The sequence below is a fragment of the Epinephelus lanceolatus genome, chromosome 18 (genome assembly GCF_041903045.1).
Source record: "Epinephelus lanceolatus isolate andai-2023 chromosome 18, ASM4190304v1, whole genome shotgun sequence".
NCBI lineage: Eukaryota > Metazoa > Chordata > Actinopteri > Perciformes > Serranidae > Epinephelus > Epinephelus lanceolatus.
In genome coordinates this window covers 15,802,415-15,824,028 of record NC_135751.1, presented here as the reverse complement: position 1 = coordinate 15,824,028, position 21,614 = coordinate 15,802,415, and the positions used below count along the sequence as shown (strand labels likewise).

The 21,614-nt window shown below is 42.2% G+C and overlaps 1 protein-coding gene and 1 non-coding gene across 4 annotated transcripts in view; one reads left to right on the top strand and one right to left on the bottom strand.

The window, feature by feature from the left end:
• The first annotated feature begins 29 nt into the window (after positions 1–29).
• cacnb1 (calcium channel, voltage-dependent, beta 1 subunit) overlaps positions 30–21,614 on the top strand; it is a 38,620-nt gene continuing 17,035 nt past the window's right edge. For 2 of the 3 annotated variants that reach the window (XM_033644525.2, XM_033644524.2), the window contains exons 1-4: positions 30–275; positions 6,617–6,703; positions 20,625–20,744; positions 20,937–21,059. In XM_033644525.2, coding sequence (XP_033500416.2) covers positions 186–275; positions 6,617–6,703; positions 20,625–20,744; positions 20,937–21,059 — 420 coding nt within the window. In that variant the 5' untranslated portion in view covers positions 30–185. Of the gene's footprint in view, positions 276–6,616; positions 6,704–13,706; positions 14,026–20,624; positions 20,745–20,936; positions 21,060–21,614 lie in introns of those variants that run through there. The other variant, XM_078161709.1, reaches the window with a different exon arrangement.
• On the bottom strand, positions 5,934–6,005 carry trnac-gca (transfer RNA cysteine (anticodon GCA)). Its single transcript has one exon. It is a non-coding gene; the product is annotated as a tRNA-Cys (tRNA).

Here is a 21,614-nt window from a genome sequence, read left to right as displayed (position 1 = left end):
TGTAAAAGCCTGGTGCGCCAGTGTATAACGCTATAGGCTGGAGGGAGGCAGCTGTTGCCATTATTTTACCAGCCAGCTCAGATACATCAGCGGCTTCACCCTCTCTGGAACAGAAAAAAAAGATGAGTCTGTCGACACCATCATAAACACACGAAACTGAAAATAGATTTTAAAAAGTTAAATCAATGGTACAGAAAAGTAGTATGTCCAGGACGCCTTCGACCTCAACCCAGGAGATCCAAATGGACATGTTCGACCATCATCCACACACACAGGTAAGAAGCGAGGGGCAGAAATATCATGACAGAAAAACAAAAAGACTGCGTGAAGTGTCGTGCATTGATAGTAGAGAGGCGTTTTCATCACGGTGAAGCTGTTTCACTTCTGAGGATTAACAGGTTGTTCGGCAATTAAGTCGTCTAATGCGCCTTCGGGAGTCTGAAATGTTGGTTAAGCTGCACTGATTCAAGCCTCTATTTCATCTGAGAATAAAGGGAAGCAAAATTAGATTATATGTTCTTGTGGTTTTGATTTATAATTTCATCCTTGGCATATAGTTGGTTTTAACAAGTCTCCATATGTGGAACCATATGTGAGGATATGATGTAACGCTTGTTTTTATTGCTGGCCCTCATTGGGTCGAGGGCTGGGCGATTTGGCGATTTATATCGATATCGTGAAATCGGTTAAGATATCGTCTTAGATTTCGCGTATCTTAATAGTATAAGTGTTTTTTCCTGTTTTTAAAGGCCGCATTACAGTAAAGTGATGTCATTTTCTGACCTTACCAGACTGTTCTAGCTGTTCTATTATTTGCTTTTACCCACTTAGTCATTATAGCCACATTAAATAATCATTTATTAAAAATCTGATAGTGTAAATATTTTGTCAAAGCACTAATTGTCAACCCTACAATATTGTTGCAATAACAATATTAATGTATATGGTCAAAAATATGATATTTTATTTTCTCCGTATCACCCAGCCCTAAATTTGGGTCCTATAACGAAAACCACCCTTTGTTTAAGTAATCGTTAATTAACCAAGTAGATGATGCACTAAATGTTGAACTTCCCAGCAGGAGGAGAGATTACTTCATGTGAAAAAACATGAGTCACAAAAAGAGGTGAAACTGATGTAAACAGCAATTGTAATTTGGTTTTCAGAGTCTTGCGTCTGACTCCAGACCTGTTTTCAGTCCGCGGAAAATATTCTCCAACACCCTCCTCCACCCTCAGAAATTCAACTTTTTTTTTTTTTTTCCCCTTTCCTTCATTTATAATTTTATCCTTCAACTTTCAGTGGTGTCACTCTTTTTACAGCTACAAATAGGCTGCGGCTGTTAGGAAGTGTCATGATGTTGTGGGCATGTTTAGTCATAACAGTTTAAATGGATTTTTTAAAAAAAACAAAAAAAAACGATGAGAATATCTAGAACAACACACCCACGCTGAGCTCAGTCATTGTCTCTCTGGAGAAGGAGGGGAAAAAAAAAAAAAAATCACCTCACAGACAACCAACGCTTCAAACCATGCCAAGTCCTGCTCTCTCCTCTTTACTCCCACTCCTCCGAGCTCCTTCTCATCTCTCTCTCTCTCTCTCTCTTCCCCCTCAGCTCTCCAGATTCCTTCTGCATCTCTGAATGTCCCACTATCTCCATCCTGCTCTCACCATCTCACCTCGTCCTGCCTGTTTTTAGAAATTAGATATTTATCAGCTGCGAGGCTGTGGTGAGAAACAGATGGACCCCCTCCATGTGCTAGGCAGCAGGGAATGTTGTGTGTGTGTATTTGTGTGTGTGTGTGTGTTTGTTTGTGTGTGTGGCACTCCTGATCAATTAGATATAAAGTTCATGCAGACCTGCAGCGGGTCATGCTGGTATATGTATTTATAACTCTGCTGTGAAGAGACAAGCAGGCATTTCTAATATCCTGGAGGAGACGCTTTGAGTGTTTTACCACAGAAGAAGAAATGAAATGTGGGCCGAGAGCCGATTCCAAATTCAACGCCCGAGGGTCGCTTAGATTAAAGATCATGTCTGCTGACCGCCGTCAGATTGCAGATCAGTGCGATCTCAGCGAGCGGAATAATGTATGGAGAGTGTAATGTGGTCGTGATATCGTGCACCCCGCCACCCTCCACGCTCACACACAACACCCTTTTTAATTACACACTTAATCTGGGAGGATGTTTACCAACAGGAAGCCTCCCCTCCCTACTTCCTCTGGCATTTCCCTGCCCTTTGCTGACAGGAACTCGCCCCATCACGGCTCCGATCGTAGAGACCCCTCTAAACACACACCCACACACCTACCTGCACCCACACACATCGCGTTTAATGTAACTGTGAAACTTGTGACAGTGAAGTTTGCCTCACCACAACAGCCTCAAAGGAACATTTTTTAACAACGTAGCTCCTGTTTTAGTGATTTAGCCATGGTGTCTTATCTGTAACGATAACATTTTATTTGCCGGCTTAATTGCTGAGATATCTGGTGGCACAGCAGCATCTCCAGCAGGGTAAACATCCACAGTGTGATCGTGTTATCTAATGAAAACTGAAATGAAACCAGAGGTGGACGTTAAAACAATTACTTTAAAGGTCCATCGTCAACGATCGGGTTTTGCAGAGCTACTTTCTAGTTAAACTTTAACCGAGCATCCTGCATGTTACACAGCTGTGGATAACATCTTTGTAACTTTATTTATCTTGGTTTTCAATTCCAAATAATTTGGTTTTGAATAAACAGCTGAACCGGGGGTTTGTTTACAACCTGTTTGATTGCTCAGATCTTAGCAGTTAAGATGGTGAGTAAAGACCCCATTTACACCCGGTATTACCATGAGGTTTGTGTCTGGATGTGTTATCAGTAAAAGGAAAAACACATACAGTGTGTCTGCAGCAGAATGGAATATGATCAGAATGCGAGGCCTGTCGACATCTGAAGGAAGTCTGGTTCAGGTGATGATCTCAGCCTGGTGTAAATGTCATCTTACAGTTTGGCTACATTCTTTAAGAAATATTTCACTGCAGGAAAGATGGTTTGCCTATCGATAGAAAGATGCAAATACTTTTGAGGTTGGTGCCATATGACCAGAGAAGGCAGAGAAAAAGAACTGTGGCATTCGGTTTTGCTCAAGAGGTAGAAAATCTGCAACTAATAATAATATGTAATGTAATATGTGCTTGTTTGTTTTGACACTGGAAACAATATGGCAGCCAGCTGGTAACAAATGACCTAGCATTACAGTTAAACAATGAGCTAAAATTTGTTTCTGAAAACATTTTAGGTGAGAAACAGGCAACGCAACAACAGAATCTTTAATCTGAGTTTGTGAGAATGAGAGGCATATCTCAGCTAAAGTCAGCTATAGTTAAGTTACACATACCCACGTTGTCATGATACAAACCTGGATGAAAATCAAAGTTTTCTCTTAAAGGATAAATTCACATTTTTTCAAGTCTTTCTTAAAGGGATAGTGCACCCAAAAATGAAAATTCAGCTATTATCTACTCACCCATATGCAGAGGGAGGCTCTGGTGAAGTTTTAGAGTCCTCACAACACTTATGGAGATCCAAGGGAGAAGTAGCTAGCAGCACTGCACTGCACACTCTCCCCTTGGATCGCCGCAAGTGTTGTGAGGACTCTAAAACTTCACCTGAGCCTCCCTCAGCATATGGGTGAGTAGATAATGGCTGAATTTTCATTTTTGGGTGCACTATCCCTTTAAAACAATAGCGAGTGCCCATTAACACAGCGAAACATATTCTACTTGCTGTAATCATTCCTTTTGTTCATCCTGGCCATTAAAACATCCTTCCCAAATGCACAATGTATAAAGTGAAGGACAAAATCCACAGTCCTCATTCTGTACAAACATATATTCTAAGGTTTAACTGTTTGTGCATTTCAGTGTAAAATTCCCTCTTTATATTTCTAGGGTAACAAAAATAGGGAATCTTATACTAGGCTGTAACTTCCTGAAGATACCCTCTATGTATCTCACACCGAAAACACCCCAAGCAGCGGCGAAGTGCATCTCGCCGCAATAATAATATGTGTCTGCGGCCGGGAGGGGCGTTCAGGCACACAAGAGTCACAGGATTCCGTTTACTGATTGGCTGTGGGTAGTCTGCGCTGGCTGCAATTCACCCACTAAAAGTTTCCCAAACTGGCTGAACTTCGCCGCAGAATCAAAAGGCAGCAGATCAGAGCAGCTGCACTTTGCTGCTGCTTGGTATGTTTTCTGCCTCATGCTACTGAAACCGCATTTTAGTTTCACATAATGGTTTATACATTTTTTTTTCGGAGATCGAGGACTTTGGATTTTGTTCTCCATCTCTGACATTGCAAGTACATTAGGAAGGGAATGATAACATCCATCATATTTGGTTTCAATATACATATGGGCATGTGACAGACTTGTAAATGGTGGATCTACCCTTTCAGAAGAAAAGTCATCCAACAAATTGATATATAACTGAATTCCACTTCTTCCTGCAGTCCAAATCAAAGCTTGAAAAGAACTGTGTAACTAATTTGCATGTTTAAGTCTGACCATAATAAATGCAGAATCAATTAATTCTATCTAGATAGTATATTCTGATATACGTGGTCAAACATGTGGGCAAATACTGTGATTTGTTTCTTTTGCACCATCTTAATGTTCAATGTGCAGAGACACAAAAGAGCCTGTGTCTTAGAGTTTGTCTCCACAGTCATCAGTGCGCACACAGCATTTTCTAACTTTTTCACTCGGTGTAGGTGGCAACATTTGCCAGGAGGGATGACATCTATTTTTCACAGTATCAATTGCGTCTAAGCCCCAAGCACATTTGCCTGTCTACATCTGTTCTCATGCATCATCACCTCAAGTTCAACTTTAACATTAAAAGCCAGTAACCACACTTGCACAAGTTTGCAACACAGTAATTGTTGTTTGGCGTATCACACTTCGTTTGCTGTGTGCGCCATCTTTGGAGAGGAGCGTGTAACAGATTATTCTTCTTTATCTGTTAACTGGAAGCTTCTCGGCCGCATTGTGTTTTTATGCGCTGGTGATACAGATATTGTTTGTTTTAAAGGCCTCGGCCTGCTCTACATGATGTGTCGGTGATAACAAAGTACTGAGTTGAGGAGGGATCACTGTTGGTGGTTGTTAACCTACGCAGGGAAGTGGACAGGTCTGAAGCAGCTGCTTGGTAATATTCAGTGTTTACATAGGTGTAGAGTGTGTGTGTGTGTGTGTGTGTGGGCAGGTTAGAGGACTGGGGGCTGGTTAGTTTACCAGTGTGTGTGCGTGTGTTTGAGTGTGAGAACAGTTGTGGATAAAGACAGACACCAAACAGTTCAGACAGATAGTGCTTACTGAAGCATCCCTGCAAAGAGAATAGAGTTCATGCAAGGGAACTATTTTTTACCTTAAAGACAGCCATTGATTTCTCCCCATGTCAGTGTTAGGGCAGTTTGGTTACAGATAACAGTACCATGTTTCCAGCCAACACCTGAACACAACAGCTGACTTTCAACAAATCAATCTGGACTTTTAACTACCTCACAACTACATACATATACAGTTTAGACAAAAGTAGCAGCAGTATCTCGAGCAAGTTTCAAGCTGCAAACTGTCCTGAAATTGTGTTGGCTGGATTGACAGAAAAAGTGTCTCAAATGTGCTACTTCTTTATGTTTATATTGATGTGAAGTGAATATATTTTGGTTTTGGGCAGCTGTGTAGACAAACCAAGCAATTTGAATATGTTACCTTGTGTTTAGGAAACTTCATTTAATTGATTTATTGCATTCAATCAATTAATTGGAGAAGTCTGGAAGGAAAGAAATGCTGTCTTTGTATATAACATAAGGAGGTCCTTTTAAGTCTGTGCTGTTTATAGCCTCCTACATTGAAATATGAGATGTGACAGAAAAGCAGGGGGCATCCGGATTTGAACCGGAGACCTCTTGATCTGCAGTCAAATGCTCTACCACTGAGCTATACCCCCGGGGGATATATGGATATATATATAAGTGTTAGGTAGGCCCTGTAAATGCAGCAACACGTACACATTCTGTATGTTAATCTTCTATGTTTGTTTCTAAGCATTTTATTAACCAGCAGCACTGAAAGAGCAACACAGCCAGTCTCCTGATGACCCTCCCAACAAATGCGATTAGTCAGCATTGTGTAACCATGGCGACGTGGGCAGGGTGGGATCGTAATGCAATGTGTGGCCTCTGCCCAACCCGGGTAGGCCATTTGCCAGGGGTCTGCCAATCAGATTACGAGGTCCCAGTTTGCATCAGAACATGAAAAATGACAAGTAATGAAGGCTGTTTGTGGACGCGCTGCACACATTTACTCCGCTCGACTTCCTCTTCAGTCTGGGGCCTCGTGCTGCGTTATCTCTGGTTCTATCTGACTGCCTGATCATATTCAGAAGCTTTTACAAATGCTAAGCCAAATGTTAACTGCTGCCATGCTCCCCGGAAACAAGGTTTTCTATGAGATATGTCAAGATAAGTTGTTATAGTGCAACGCAATTAAACTTTTTGTGTTTTTCTCTTTCTTTCCAAATCCTCCTTTCCGCTGCCCTCCCAACCTCTCCATTCCTAGGGAAAGTACGGCAAGAGGAAGAGCCGATTTAAGCGCTCGGATGGAAGCACCTCCTCTGACACCACCTCGAACAGCTTTGTCCGACAGGTAACATTTCACACTTAATCCTTCCTCCAGACCGCTAATCCAGGTGCTAGACTGAGTCTCAGCTTCATTTTATTCAATGAAGAAGCATATGAAAGTTTAATGGAGTCGAAGTGAGGTCATCTAATGCTGGGAATTCAGCTGCTCCCTATCAAGATACCAAATCAGTTTGATCTCATCATTATTTTTGACTTTCTCTCACATCCGACTTCTACAATTCACATACAGGAAGTAGAAGATGTATGCAGTAGGACTGACATTATTTGTGTTTTAACTGATAAGTTGATCAACATAAAAGTAGCCACTGACAGTTTTAATAAATGACGAATCATTTAGGTACATTATCAACAATCAACACTCACAATTTTCAGCTTGTCAGAATATAAGGAGGTACTTTTTTTCTATGTTTTATATAATTGAAGAAAAAGTACTGTGAATCATTACATATATATGAGTTTTTACTGTTAATTGGACAAAATAAATAATACAAAGACTTTACCTTTGGCCTTTTGACTCTATGTATTTCTTAGAAATGACACGTAACCCATCAATTATCAGCCAATTATTCCAAAACAATAAAATCACCTCAACTGGATTCAGATCCTCTAAACATTTTTGAGGTTTCTGGAGAATAAGCTCATTTATTCCTTCATAATTTGCATCATTAATAGTGCGGAAATGAAATCTGTGTAATTAATCTGACATCAGTGTTTCCCCAAGGTCGACTGCTATGCCCTGGCAGATTGTCCGGAGGGAGACACTCATTCCACCACCTACCCCCACCCCACACTTTAAAGTTTCTTTTGATATTTATCAGTTACTTTTCCAAGTATTTGCCATTTGGGCTATTTTTCGAAATCCACATGAACCACTTTTCACGTCTGCTTAAATTAGATTCACCGCTCAGCAGTTATTTAAAAGAAAATCTGTCATTTCTAAAGCTGGTTTCAGTGTTACTCTCGTTATTTCCTTCTTCCAAACCAGTGGTGAAGAACACCAGGAGCAAATGCCAGGAGTTTTCATTCAGACAAAATTATGACTGGTGTGTTAACTGAATGCCAAATTCATCAGAGCAGGACCAAATATTCCCAGGTCTAGCTCAGCTAAAAACACATTAGTGACACTTGCCTCGTTCATGGACTCATGGCGGCGAGCCACTGCTGTTCCTGGCGTTGCACCGCTACAGTATGAATATAGGAGAAACACTGACCAAGCTCACTTCCAGCAGTAAATATAACTACCATTAAACAATTATGAGGTTTATAATTCAAAGTGAAATGCAGAGGGTCTGAAGAATGCAAAGAGGAGGCTGAAGGAACAAGTGTAATCTTTAAAAACTTTCTGATATTACTATAATTTTGAGTAGTTTTACTTGCCCCACTATTAGCTGTTAACTGTTATTACCATGTCAATTTATAGCCTAGTTCATCTGCCACGTCGCAGTTCTTTGCCGCTTCTTCCACTGTGAAACCCATTATTTTCTTGTCTGTATCTTCCCCTCGTTACCTGTGTTTTTGTCACATGCGGCCCCCACACTACACTGTAGCTCACACACTGAAATGGCTTCGATAATATCTCTGCTAACAACAGTAAAACCCGGTGACTACAGCTACACCGATCTATTGTCACAGAGTTGGAGTTGAGAGACATCGGCAGAGATTCCTGCGGGGCTCTGATGCAATTATTAGTCCCCAGGTGTTCGACTCACCCAGCACTACTCCCCTCTGACCCTGACCCCAGGGTCACATGTAGATGTAGATGCACTGATTGGCTCCGTCAGAAGGATCTAGTGAAATTTGTCAGTTGTCCAGCATCATTTTCCAGCCAAGAATGGGTCAAGGAGCCTCAGGAACACTTCCTGTCCTCAGGGCATTCAGGAGGCGGGGTCAAAGCATCACACACTCGCGACCTGCACCACAGTCCTGTCTGGTCATGACATTTCTCAAAGCCACGCTGTGTGACAGCTAAATGAGCCCCCCTTTTCCATCTGACCTCTTCATTTATGAGAGGAAATGATTTGCCCTGTGCTGAATGACATTTACCTGTTCAGTACCGGTGTTGCTTTAGAAAAAAATGAAGGAAAAAAAAAATCCCATCGCTGTCGGTGAACACAGGGAGCTAAACTCTCCCGTGGTTTCTAAAGGTTAGCTGCATCCTCGCCTACACACATAACCCTTCCCACTGCCTTGTCCTTCATTAACTCTCTGACTCTGCTTGCTAGAGGACCACGTGCACTGGGGCCTGCGGGTTAGGCAGGATTCTTAATCGCTCACACTGTATAAGGAACTCATTACCCGTAGTAAGGATGATTTAACGCTTCCCCAGATAAATGTCCTCCCCTGTCTCATGCTATTGCACAGCATTTCACTCATCAAGGCTAGCAGTGAAAGATGCAGGGATTTTAAACAGTCGAGATGCTGCACATAAGCCCAAAAATTGATTTAGTAACTAATGAATAGATTGTAGATGGTAAGATAAAAAAAAATAGCTTTAATCACTGAAAAAGAAGCATACAGGCACCCTATAGGTTTTTGAACATATAGCCCATTTTAGCCTCCCCTTCAACAACTCAAAGTAGAGCCCTGTATAGGCTTTACAGTCTCACACACACCTACGCAAGTGCACACTCACTCACCACACGCACACACACAAATACACGAGAGCCACAATCAGCCAACGGTAGAGCTGGCTGGTACACTCGGCCTGGTTTCCATGGCAACCGGGCCACTGAATCTCCCTCAGTGTGCAGGCACAGTGGGATGGAGAGACGAAGGAGAGAGGATGTTTAGATGGGTTTGTGTTTGTGTGCGCGCGCGTGTGTGGGTGCAGCCTACGTGTTTGTGCAGTGTTGGTTTGTGTGTCGAGTTCAACAAAAACACACCGTCTTCCTTCAGAGACTGTCTGCGGCTGCTGCTGTGTACAATGGGTAACATGGTTTTGTGGTGCAAAAATGATTTTTACCTCAAATCTTATATTTGCCCTCCTAGAAATTGAATCTGTGTCTTTTATCATTAACAACTAGAAAACACACACATGCTCACACACAGCATGGCAGCATCATAACATAAAATCAAATCAGAGGGGCTGTCATGATGAACAAGTAACAGCTGTGTCCCAGTTCAGCGGTTTGATACTCCTAAAGGGCGAGAACAACAAAAGAGGGTCCTTCAGAAGGCCTGAAGACGAGGCAGACATTGCAGTCTAATCTCATAAAGACTAAAACTAGTTATTATAAATGGCAGAGAAAGTTTAAATACTTTCTCCCCTCTCCTGATGCCAACATTTATATTACAAGATTCAACATTTCTTTTCAAGGCGTCACCAAAACTATAATGGAAAAGTAGAGAATATCTACATTCTCATACAGCATTGACATAACTTCCGTTTCTCCGTAAAGCCCTGTAGTCAACAGTATGTCAGTTCTTATAACATGAACAAACAGTTTATGCTCGGCTGCCATTAATTAGACTCGGCAGCAGAAGTGCACTTATTGTAACACATTTATCAGTGACTGCCATTTTCTGGTAAATACGACATAGTCACACGGTATTTCAAGAATCGCCTCAATGCTCCATTAAAGAACTGACCAGTGAACTGACCATCTAATCGTAATCTGCAGTGTCCCCGTTGCCATTTTTCAGTTTGGCATGCTACCTGCAATTTGCAACAAGAGATGATTTGCTTTTGCCTTATGTTCAGTACATTTGACGAGTAAAAGTATACCATACTTTCAAGTCCTTGCAAATGTAACCACAATTTGCAAGTGGCATTTGTGAAATGAGGTCTGGTTCAAATTCAGCTCGCACAGGCGACCTCTGGGTCTGCCCACCTGGTAGAGTGTGTGCACCCTATGTAGGCTGAGTCCTTCATCCCCCCTCTTTCTCCCGCCTTTCCTGTCTATCTGTGGCTGTCCTATATCATTTAAGGCAAAATCACCCATAGTTCCCACACGAAACTGTGTCTGTGTCTAGTGCCGGCTGATATTTTCAACACTCAAACTCACATCAAAACAATCTAGACTGATAAACAGCACAACAGGTGAAAAATATGATTTGCTGTTGTTCGTTTTCAAATATCATAAATAGTCATGGTAAAAAGATATCAGACATATATCAAATTGTGTAATACACAAGGTGTCAAAAGCATGATTTGCATGAATTAAAATCCTTGTGGGGAAAGAAGAGTTTCAGAAACCAAATAACTCCAGTGCTTGATTTAAGAATTGTAAAACTCTCATGTCTGCAGTGACCAGAGATGTTATCAGTCAAACACTGACTGATTTCCATCACCAGAATACAAAGAAACATAAAGTTTTCCCCATTGCTCCATAACCAAGGTTGTGTCTTGGCTTGGTTGCAATATGTGAATGGTCTGGAGGGTTCAGATGCTGGAGTGAGAAGAGCAGTCCTCCTCTCGGTCTTGACATGTAAATCCCAGTAGAGCCCCAGTTGCTGCTGTGCCTGGCTGCAGAGGAGCCAACTGGTGGGTCTGCTTGCAGCTCTCCATTTATTCACCTTCCCCAGTTGACTCTGTTGTCATCACCTACTGATACAAGTGAAGAGGAGGCGGTCAGGTGTGTAGCCATGGAGAAGCCCCTGTCATTGTGTCAGAGGTCGCCCTCTAGTGGATGCACTGGGCCTCCACCACCACCACCCCCTCTAACCACACCTATCTGCCTGTAGACCTCCCTCCTGTAGCCTTTCTAGTTTTCCTAGTCAGTCAGTGTGCAAGTAATACATGTATGTTGTAATTGAATATTAGTAGCTGAACATCTTATCTGATTAAGTGTGTATTTTTGTTTTAATGACCTAGTATTGATTCTTAAAATCCTCATGAGATATTGATCTTTTATGCATTTACACCTTTTCTGAGTAGAAGTGTGCTGAATGTGATGTGTTGACAGGTGTTTGTTATAATTGGTTCATTTAGGGCTGCGTGATGAGTATAATGTCTGCTTTGTGGCAGCAGGGTTTTTAAAGGATGCACTAAAAGGTTATTTTAATTTGAAAACTAACATCGTTGACAGCAGGCTATGTTAGCCACTTTGACTCGCAGCCATCCCATAAACTCTGATGTGAATAGCTACAGTATGTGGACCTGCCACAGTTTGTGGCACTGTCATGACTCGGGGTGATTAGCTGACTGGCTATCTAGATATCACATCTATGAGAGAGGTGGACTGAAAAAACAATCTGCACATGAATCTAAGCTCTCGGTTTGTGTTTGTTGAAGAGATATTATGTCTGCCTATGAGACATGAGGCCATTGAAGTAAACAGTGTGTTTGTGTTTTGTGTGTCTGCAGCTTTCTGCAGATTTCAATACACAAACAGTGCAGATGAATTAGCAGTAGACTTACAGTTTCTGCCCTGTCTTTGCATTTATTTTTCTTAAATATGCATAATGACACCCTTGCAATTTTGCAGGTATTATATTTGCTCAACTGTCTTGCATATGTAGGCCTAAAAACTATAGATGTGTCATGCTGTATTTGTCTTACTCATGCATTTGCCAAAGAAAATAAGTCACAGTCATATAGCTGGGAAATGCCTTTACAGTTTAGGCTATAATATGCACTTTACACAATAAAGTATATTCAAGGGAACAACAGAGTTGCTCACTCCATCCTGAGAGAGTGATCCTCCTCTTTTGCTCTTTCTGAGGTTTCTTCCATTTATTCCACATTCTGCTTTTTTGTAGCGTTTTTTGCTTAATCGAATTAAAGGTCTAAGGATAGGGTGTCTCGCAGATTATGAAGCCCTTTGAGGCTGTGATATTTGGCTGGATACATAAAATTAACTTGTTGGATATAGAAGAATTCAGAGGGCTGCTACAAAGTCCCTTCTTTATTCCACCTTTGCATGTTAACACATAGTCAAACAACGGCAGCGTAATGCCACTGCAGTGTTTGATTTTAGATTGCATGCCAGCATCGCGGAAGCAAAAGAGGCGTGACAGGTGTAACATGTAACACAACAGCATCTGCCTCTAGTGTGTGTGACATATACGCATCAGCAGCACTTTCTAAATAATAACAATGGCTTTAACATGGCAATATCAATCATTTACCGCCCCTGTTATATGGCAGTTGATCTCTGAGGGTAAGGAGCTCCTAGACCTCATTGTTTTCCCAATTCGTGGACATTTGCCACTGTCCCTCTTTTTGAGTCAGCTGCTAACTGCTATCAGCTCCTTTTTAAATCTCCCTGTGATGATTCACATGCGTAACCTGTAGTCAAAACGTCATACCCATCCATAGTCCTGTCCTGCCGACTGTCCCTTTTATACAGACTACATTTTGGCACTGTTACTACCTCCGCTGCCAGTTTTAAGGCGAGACAACTCTGTCTTTCCATTCCTCAATTGTGCCTTTTATACAGAATATACATATATATATATATGTTTGTGACAGAAAATAAGGAAAAGCAGAATAGGTCTGCTTTAAGTTTACAGGATCAATTCTGAGAAGAAATTTCTGTAACACCGGTGTCTGATGTAACTGAATCATCAAGGAGGATGGACTTTGTAAATCTAACTCGGATCGAATCTGAAGATCAATGCCAACATCCAACCTTAATCCCTCCTCTGATACCCTTTTTCCAAAGTCAGACAGAGAGAGGGGCTGGGAAGAATGAGATCAGGTCCGAGGCTGAGAGGAATGAAGCAGAGAGAAAGAGAGAGAATGGGGAGGGGGGTTTCCCTGGGCACTGCCCCAGCCCTCTCCCACGTCAGGCAGAGCATTGAATGGCTGACGGCTGCATACCAAGCCTCCTTCTTGGTCTCGGTGTGTTCATGTCCCTGTTTCTGCCCGGCCAGGGCTAAATATATTTCCCCAGTTTGCAAATGTAGCACAAGTCCTGCAACCCGACCCTCAGCCAGTCCAGCTCCCTTCCTCTACACAAGGTTCACGTTCCTCTGGGTTGTGGAGGTGGGGGTGGGCGTGTGTGTGTGTGTGTGTGTGTGTGTGTGTGAAGGGGTTGGAGGTTAAGAGAGCGCTCTCCTAGTTTCACACATACGGCACTCTTTTCTGGCTCTTTCTCCTATCATACACACCACACACACATATACACACACACACACACACACACAGGCATACACTTACAGTCACACACATGTACACTTCTGCACTTGTCAAGCGAGCAGACACATACACACATTAGTTACCACTATCTCTCTCACACACACACACACACACACACACACACACACACATACACACATTACTCTGTCTGTGGACTCCGGCGTTGCCCCCTTGGTTTGCCGTGGTGTGGCGAGCGTGGCAAACGAGGTATGGAGAGGACTGAGAGGATTCAAAGGCCCGTCATGGTAAGAAGGATCTGGATAAGCTTTTTGCTGCGTCTGACTGAACTGGAAGCAGTTTATGTGTGAGTTAATCTGTGAGCGTGTGGATCTGGATTGAGTTGTGAAAGTTCAGCTGACACTTTTGCTCTGAGATATGACAGGAGAATATAACTTGCCGCCCATGTCCTGATCGCGCTGAACCTCTTGGTCTGCAGCTTTCTTTGCTCTTCTGAGTGGGATTCCATTTTGGGCCAGGCCACAGCTGCTGGAAAGGCGCTGTGTTTTTAATTAGACTTAGACCGTGCCATCGGTTGCCTCGGCTGCTATGTGCACTGCCTGCCTGGCCGAAGCACCATGGCCATTTCTGGGGGCTTCTTTCACTGCTGTCCCCCTGTCCCAAACAGGCCTGGGCTGGATCTTCATTTAATTTGTTACTGCATTTGGCTTTGCTGTTTTACAAGTTTTATATGCTCTCTGTTGTTAGCTTTCCATTATTTTTGCAATTATTGCATTTAGGGCTCATTAAATTATCATTATTTTCACTGGAATCATGATGATTGGTGCTGCAGATAGCATTTATTTTAATTTTATTGAGAAGTTGTTTTGCGACTAACCCTTTGTCTATGAGGTGTGGGATATTTTTAATTATTTTTTATCACCGGGAAATTCCCAGAGTCAAAGGTGACGTCTTTATATTGCTTGATGTGTCTAATCTAACAGTTTAAAACTGTTAGATAATGACAGAAAATGGAGAAAAGCACATTTGAGGAGCTGGAATCAGTGAATCTCCTGCATTTTTTTTACTAAATTGCCTTGAACGATTAATCAGATTGTTGCTTAATCAAGTAATCAGTCTGATTATCTTGCACTATTGTCTTACAAAATTTTGTTGCCTAGAATAAACACATAAACCCAAGTCAAACAAAATTAGTCGTTAAAGTTTCTATGAGGTGTCTGATGTCATACACAACAATTGAACACAGTCTGCTGCATTCATTATTACTTCGTATTCAGGCTGCTACTTATCTGCTAATTGCCTCCATTAATCGTTCAGATGATAAAATGTTACAAAAAAGTGTCTGTTAACTTTCCCAGAGCCCAAAGTGACATTTTCAAGTTACTTGTTTTTGTCCAACCAACAGTCAAAACCAAAAAAGATGCAGTGTCTCAAAAGGAGGACGAAGAAAAACAGCAAATACTCACATTTAAGAGCCAGAATTGTCTGACAATTAGGCTTATTTGACTTAAACTATTAAGAAATTGTCCAAATTTCGCCTTTTTATTTTCAGTTAATTGACTAATCATTTCAATTCTTCTGGGTATTGGGGTATTGGTCCTTGGCAGGGTATTAATCCTACTACTTTATGAGTATGTGAAGTATGTAAAGCATCCAAAGCTGATACTTGAAAACTTGGGCAGATTTGTATTCTTTCATGAGATAACTTTTATTTTGTGATGTACAGTTGCTTGTGTTACCACTGCATTAAATTACTTATGCACTGGGGCAATGTACATAGTTTACTAAATGAAAAATTTGTTTTTGTAGGAAAACATCTTTATATACCTCAAATATGACACAGAGAATTATTGGGAAATGAGTATGAATAAGATGAGTTGTTACGTTGGCAGTCATGTAAAAAATCTCAAATGATACAAAGGCCATGACTGAAAACAGACCCCTGAAAAATGTTCTTATAATAAATTAGAATATTAAGTTAAACGATATCTCCCAGCCCTAATTTTATTACTGAATTATATTTTAAATTAATTAGATTTTTTTAATCCCTGAGGAGCAACCTGTTATCAGAGTACCATATTTGCTCATTTGTGGAAATGGGGATTTCTGGTGAGTTCAGCCCCATGACTCATCTTTATAGTCATCTCCACACTGTCCAGCTGGTTGCCATGACGCTGCTTTGACAGGAAAAGGTAATATGGCCATTTACAGTCACCAGCCATGAGTGTCTGACAGGAAATCTGTACTCTGTGATTCCTCGGTTTGTGCATCTGTCTATTCTGTGAGACGTGGTTCCCTTTTTCTGATTTTTCATTCCAGTTTTCTTTATTAGTACTCGTCTTCACTGAGCTAATCTCACTCTGGATGTGACGTGAATACACAGTGGAGCTTGAAGCACAACTGATAATGCATTCTGGTTGGCTCTCAGCTGTCTGAGATGAGATGTTGTATTCTTCTTCTTCACCGAAATGCTCGCTTTTCCTTCATTTCTTTGTTCTTCACATGATCAGAGCTGATAAGTACAAATATATTCTTATCTGTTTAATTATCAGGGCAGGGGTTCGCAGTATGTGTTAGCTCTCAGATTCTAATCACTTCTTAGTCATACAATGTGACAACAGCTGCTGCGATGTTCCCGTTGTTTATAGCAGTAGCAGATTAAAATCTTTAACCTCTGTGCTGTTATCTGACATAAGAACAAGAGGAGAGAGAGGTGATCATTTCCTGTGTTTTATAAAGACATTAAAGAGGAGGAAATTAGTCCAATTATTATACTGGTTCAGCATTTTCATAAGCATTTTTATGCAGATGTTACGTACATCCCAGAAGCATTTTCTCTTCACTTCGTTCAACTCCCCCCTTTTTTTCCCAGTTTCTCTTTTTTCTTGAAGCCATTTACAAATGAGCCGTTGCATCAGAAGAAACAATGTTAACTCATTTCCCTGCTGCAGGGTGACTCTTTTCAACCCTCATTATTCAAAGCACTTGGCTTTTGCTGGCCCTCCCTCCCTCAATTCTTATTCCATTACCCCCCCCCCCCCCCCCCCCCCCCCCCCCGCTCTGTTGCTCTCTTTTTACCCCCCCCACTCATTTATTCAATATCAATGCTAAGGAGGTGTGAATTCATCATGGTGGCAGCCACTGTGCAGAAAATGGAGAAGAAACACAGTCAGTTCATTTTCGGGATAATTGCTGAGCCTCGCCTATTTGCACCTTACCTGTGTTCTTAACCTTCTGTGGTTGGTGACAATACAGTACAGTTCAGATTCTACCAACCAGACATAGAAAAGTGTCAGTTTAGTCGTCTTGTTAGTAAAAACATTGACATCTTCATTCTGAAAAAACTCCCTGAAGGCCATATTGTTTTGTTTGATGTAGTCACTTCTATGTCATCCTCCAGGCTAATGACCAGGCCGTGGCTTCACAGCTGTTGCTCACACGACGTGAGAAAATGCTTCATCGATCACCTGTTGAAAAGCTTATATGCAATTTCCCTTCAGGGTATTTATTATTTACTATTGATCCCTATGTCTTCTTTCTATCTCCTTCCTGATGCAGCCTTTACTGGCTGCTCGTAATACGCTGCAGAGATGGTTACTATGACACTGCTGGGGTCTCTAGTCTGGCACTGCCAATAGGAAAGCAGCTCCGCCATCAGGTGACCTATAGCTATTTTGAACAGGAGCTGTATGTGAAGTGAAGCAAGCAGCTAAATTAGAGACACAACCCGATGACATGAGAGAAGAACAAGGAGCAGTAGAAGAAGAAGAAGAAGAGAGTGCCAGTTATGAAAAGGTGGAGGACATGTGTTCAGTCTCTTGCTCAGTCTATCAACACATTTTGAAAGAGTTTCAGGGTGCAGAGAGGTTATTGATCAGCTGCTATTTTGCCCCCCCCCCCCCCCCATCCACATGCACCTGTTTTCATATTAAATATTGACTTATGTGTCAGTGTTCATGAATCCATCAATCCTTCTCTGTCTCTCCTTTCCCTGATAGTCTTTTTTTCCCCTCTGGTTGTATGTGACGTGCATCAACTGGATGAGTGACTCACAGACACAAGCATTTGTCCACACACTTACACACACTCATATACACAAACACACAAAGAGTAATCCCTCCCACTCTCTCTCTCGCTCTACATTTTGCTGCATCACCGACCTGTTGTAGTCAGCCGGTCAGTCCCAGGTTGTTTTCAGACGTCATTTGGGCTTTTTTCTTCTGTCTAAAAACATTCCCGTGGGTTCCCCATCAAGGTTTGTTAACCTTCACTTAGTCGGTGCTCCATGCTGGGATGCACTTGTATGGTTTAGAAGATGACTCACAGCTGGTAAGTGGGGGTGGCTCTTATTGTCCTCATTAGATTCTGCATGCCACTCACAGGATCATTCCTCCTACCTGAGTGGGATGCGGGCACACTGCCGCAAGCATTTGGGTTTGAGTAATAGAAACAGGAAGTGCGGATGGTTTGTGAATGCCCGAGGATGCTCGGAGTAGGTAGCCATCGCCTTGGCAACAGGGAGTGTCTACATTTATTGTGCTGTTGCCAAGTCACAGAGCGCCTCTGTGCGACAGGTGGCTGAGCTAGAATCAACATTTGTGTTTGTTGTTTCATTTGAAATCATATGGCGACACATGGATGGTAATCAGACATGTAGAGGAGCATTAATAACACATAAATGCACGTGCAAACTCACTGACACGCCACACAGATGATTCACTCTGCCACATATGACCAGTTATTCTCTCCGAATATATTTAGACCTCGGTTTGAAATGGTCCTCTTGGGGAATGCCACCAAGGATTCTTCCATTGATTTCTGTCCTTTCTTTAACTTTTATTGGATAGTTGGCTGTTAAAACAGATACAGGAAAAGAAGGGGGGAAGAGAGGGGTATGACCTGCAACACAGGTCCCCCACCAAAATCGAGCCAGGGATGTTGCCGTTATATGGTATGCGTCTTAACCACAAGGCTACAAGGACATCTCAGGTTTCTTTTCATATTTAAAATAAGCAATATTAGCATGCAGAACAATTCAAATGACAGTAAGCTGGCAGCCAAGAGTTCAGAGTAGGACTGGATATCAAATCTCACTACTTGGAAGAGTTGACTGCGAATTTTGTATCGCATCAAATCCTTGGTAGGTTTACTAATCCTTTCATCGGTTATTTCCTGAGCTAAATCTATCTTTAAATTATAGTTAAAGGAGCTGTGTACATCATTCAGAGCATGATTCAGAGGTTGCCTGCACACGGCTCTCAACATGGAGACACCTGAGTTTGCAGCTCAGCTAAGGATGTTCACAGCATGAACAGTGCTAACAACGGTAACAGTGCTGACAGAGCTAACGATGCTAACCTGGAGGGGGTAAAAGAAAGTGGATGTCATGCTTTTGTAGCGATGCCGTAGCTGTAATTGCCTTATGAAAGCAGCACAGAACAGCGGCGATTAGCAAGCCAGAGTGACACACAGGGACTCACATGCATTAACATGGCCGCACCAACGACAAAGAACAAAGAAGCTCAGATAAAAGCACAGAGAGAGAGAGAGCGTGACTTCATTCTCAGCTCAGGACGCAGTTACTCCACTGTATCTTTACATAGCAAATAGCTGTTTGCTGCCGTATTATTGATCTGAATGACATATGCAGCTCCTTTAAAGCGAACACCATCTAAATTAAAATTTCCAATATGTTATTTCCTTGGCCGAGAAAAGTTCAATCAGTACTTGTGAACATGAGTTACTCTCCCTCAAAGCCAGAAACCAGACAAGTCAGTCTCAAACTTGTGATGTCATAGGGTATACAGTCTGGAGCTGCTTCATAGACAATGAATGGTGGCCCAATGTTGTGGACCCATAAAATGTGGGCTTTAATGAGCTTTATTTTATTTTTGCCTTTTTCAGTATTTGAAAATGTCCTCATGGTTTCCTTTGAATGTTTTTATTTACCACTGATGCAGGTTTGGTGTCAGCGCCTGAACTCAGGTATGATGTTGGCACCGATATTGAAAGAATTCAAACAATACGCAGCCGTAGTCCAGAGATATTTGTTGTACTCACTGAGAGCACTCCTTGTGTTGTCTGACTACACATGTAAAGGGAATTTTTCATCATCATTACATATGGTGTATGTCATCTTTGCGCATTCTCACCTCTATTTTAAAAGCCCACACCTAGTGACTCACTTCTTCTGCTTGGCACATTCAGCTGTCCGCATTCTTGTCAGCACCTCCTACAAAGCGCCAGGCAGCCTGTCAGCTGAAAATAAAATACAAAAAAAAAAAAAAAAAAAAAACAGCAAGAAGAGAATAAGTGGGATTGTTATATAAGTTGAACACTCAAACACTTCAGAAGTTCAGGCTGCCTCCCTCCCTCACTGCATTGCTCTGCTGAACGGTACAGTGGGCCGGCGCCGCAGGCTCACAGGAGGCTCGAGTTTTTATTATGGTATGGGTGTCTGGATGAGGGTCAGCAGGAGAGGGTCAAGTTACTGTGCATGAGTGGTGGATGTGTTGGAAACTATAGCCACTTCATGAGAAATTTATATCCCTCCCTAATATTATAAACAGTCCTCAGGCCATTTTTTTCTCTCTGCCTCTTTCTGTCTCTACTTGACACACCCACACACTGAATCTGTTGTACCTGTGCAAAAAGACTTAACACCTCGGCCTCACTGAGGCTGCAGTCGGGAAGTGTCAGCCCGTTGTTATGCATCCTCTCCACCTCAAATTACACAGAGTCAGCTTTCATGCCATACGATGGCTGAGGCCCCTTTTGTGTTTCATTGGTCTGCTTCTGCTCCTGTTTTTGCTCCCTAAAGCTTGATCCATGAACATATTGTGTTTTTCCTCTCTTCACCTGTATGAAAAAACATTATGCATTTCAGGGCTCTGCAGACTCCTACACCAGCAGGCCGTCAGACTCAGACGTGTCCCTGGAGGAGGACCCTGAGGCACTGAGGAAGGAGGCAGACAGACAGGCCCTCGCCACACTCGAGAAAGCAAAGGTGAGAGATCAACCGTTGTATCTCCATCTGTTATGTACAGCGCCAGTTTGATAGTCAGCATTGTTGCGTAATCTTGTTTTGACACTGGTAAACCTACTCATCAGTGTCAAGGGGACACTGAACTCGGTGTTAAGTGGTTTTATTAAGCCGCCATCTGTATACTAATGTGTGTCTTTCCCATCTCTGCTCAAGACCAAACCGGTGGCATTTGCTGTGCGGACAAATGTCGGTTACAACCCCGGCCCCAGTGATGACGTTCCTGTGCAGGGCATGGCCATATCCTTCGAAGCCAAAGACTTCTTGCACATTAAAGAGGTACGAGTTTCTCAGACACTCCATTAAGCCTTTGACCATACACACTTAGAATAGAGGTAGAGAGATGTGCAGAATACTTTCTGTATTTTAAAGCACAACATTCTACCAATTTAGCCTGAACTAAAGGTGAATAACTTGATGTGAATCACAAATTGACTGAAGCTGCTGGATGTTGTAGGAACGAAAGACAAACAATGGTTACTTGGAGATTCAAACTATTGGCAGGGTGTTGGCCAAGTATTCTAATAGAACGGTTTGCATTATATCCTACGAATTATTAGCATTACGTCCGTAAAGTTACAGAGGTTAGGCTTAGGCAGGTGAAGTTGCCGTGGTTAGGTTTAGGAAGAGACACATGGCGAGGATGTACCTTAAAATGACCAAGTTCACATGGTTCCAAACACTCGTCTCCAGGGGAAAGTTTGTTTTTGTGAACCCACCCACCACACCAACCAGCCTTCTTACGAGACCGTGCGGGACTGCTCCCTTGTTTATTCCTGTCAGCGCATTGGTCATGTGATCGCGGTCTTTCAAAATACATGGGATATGTAAGAA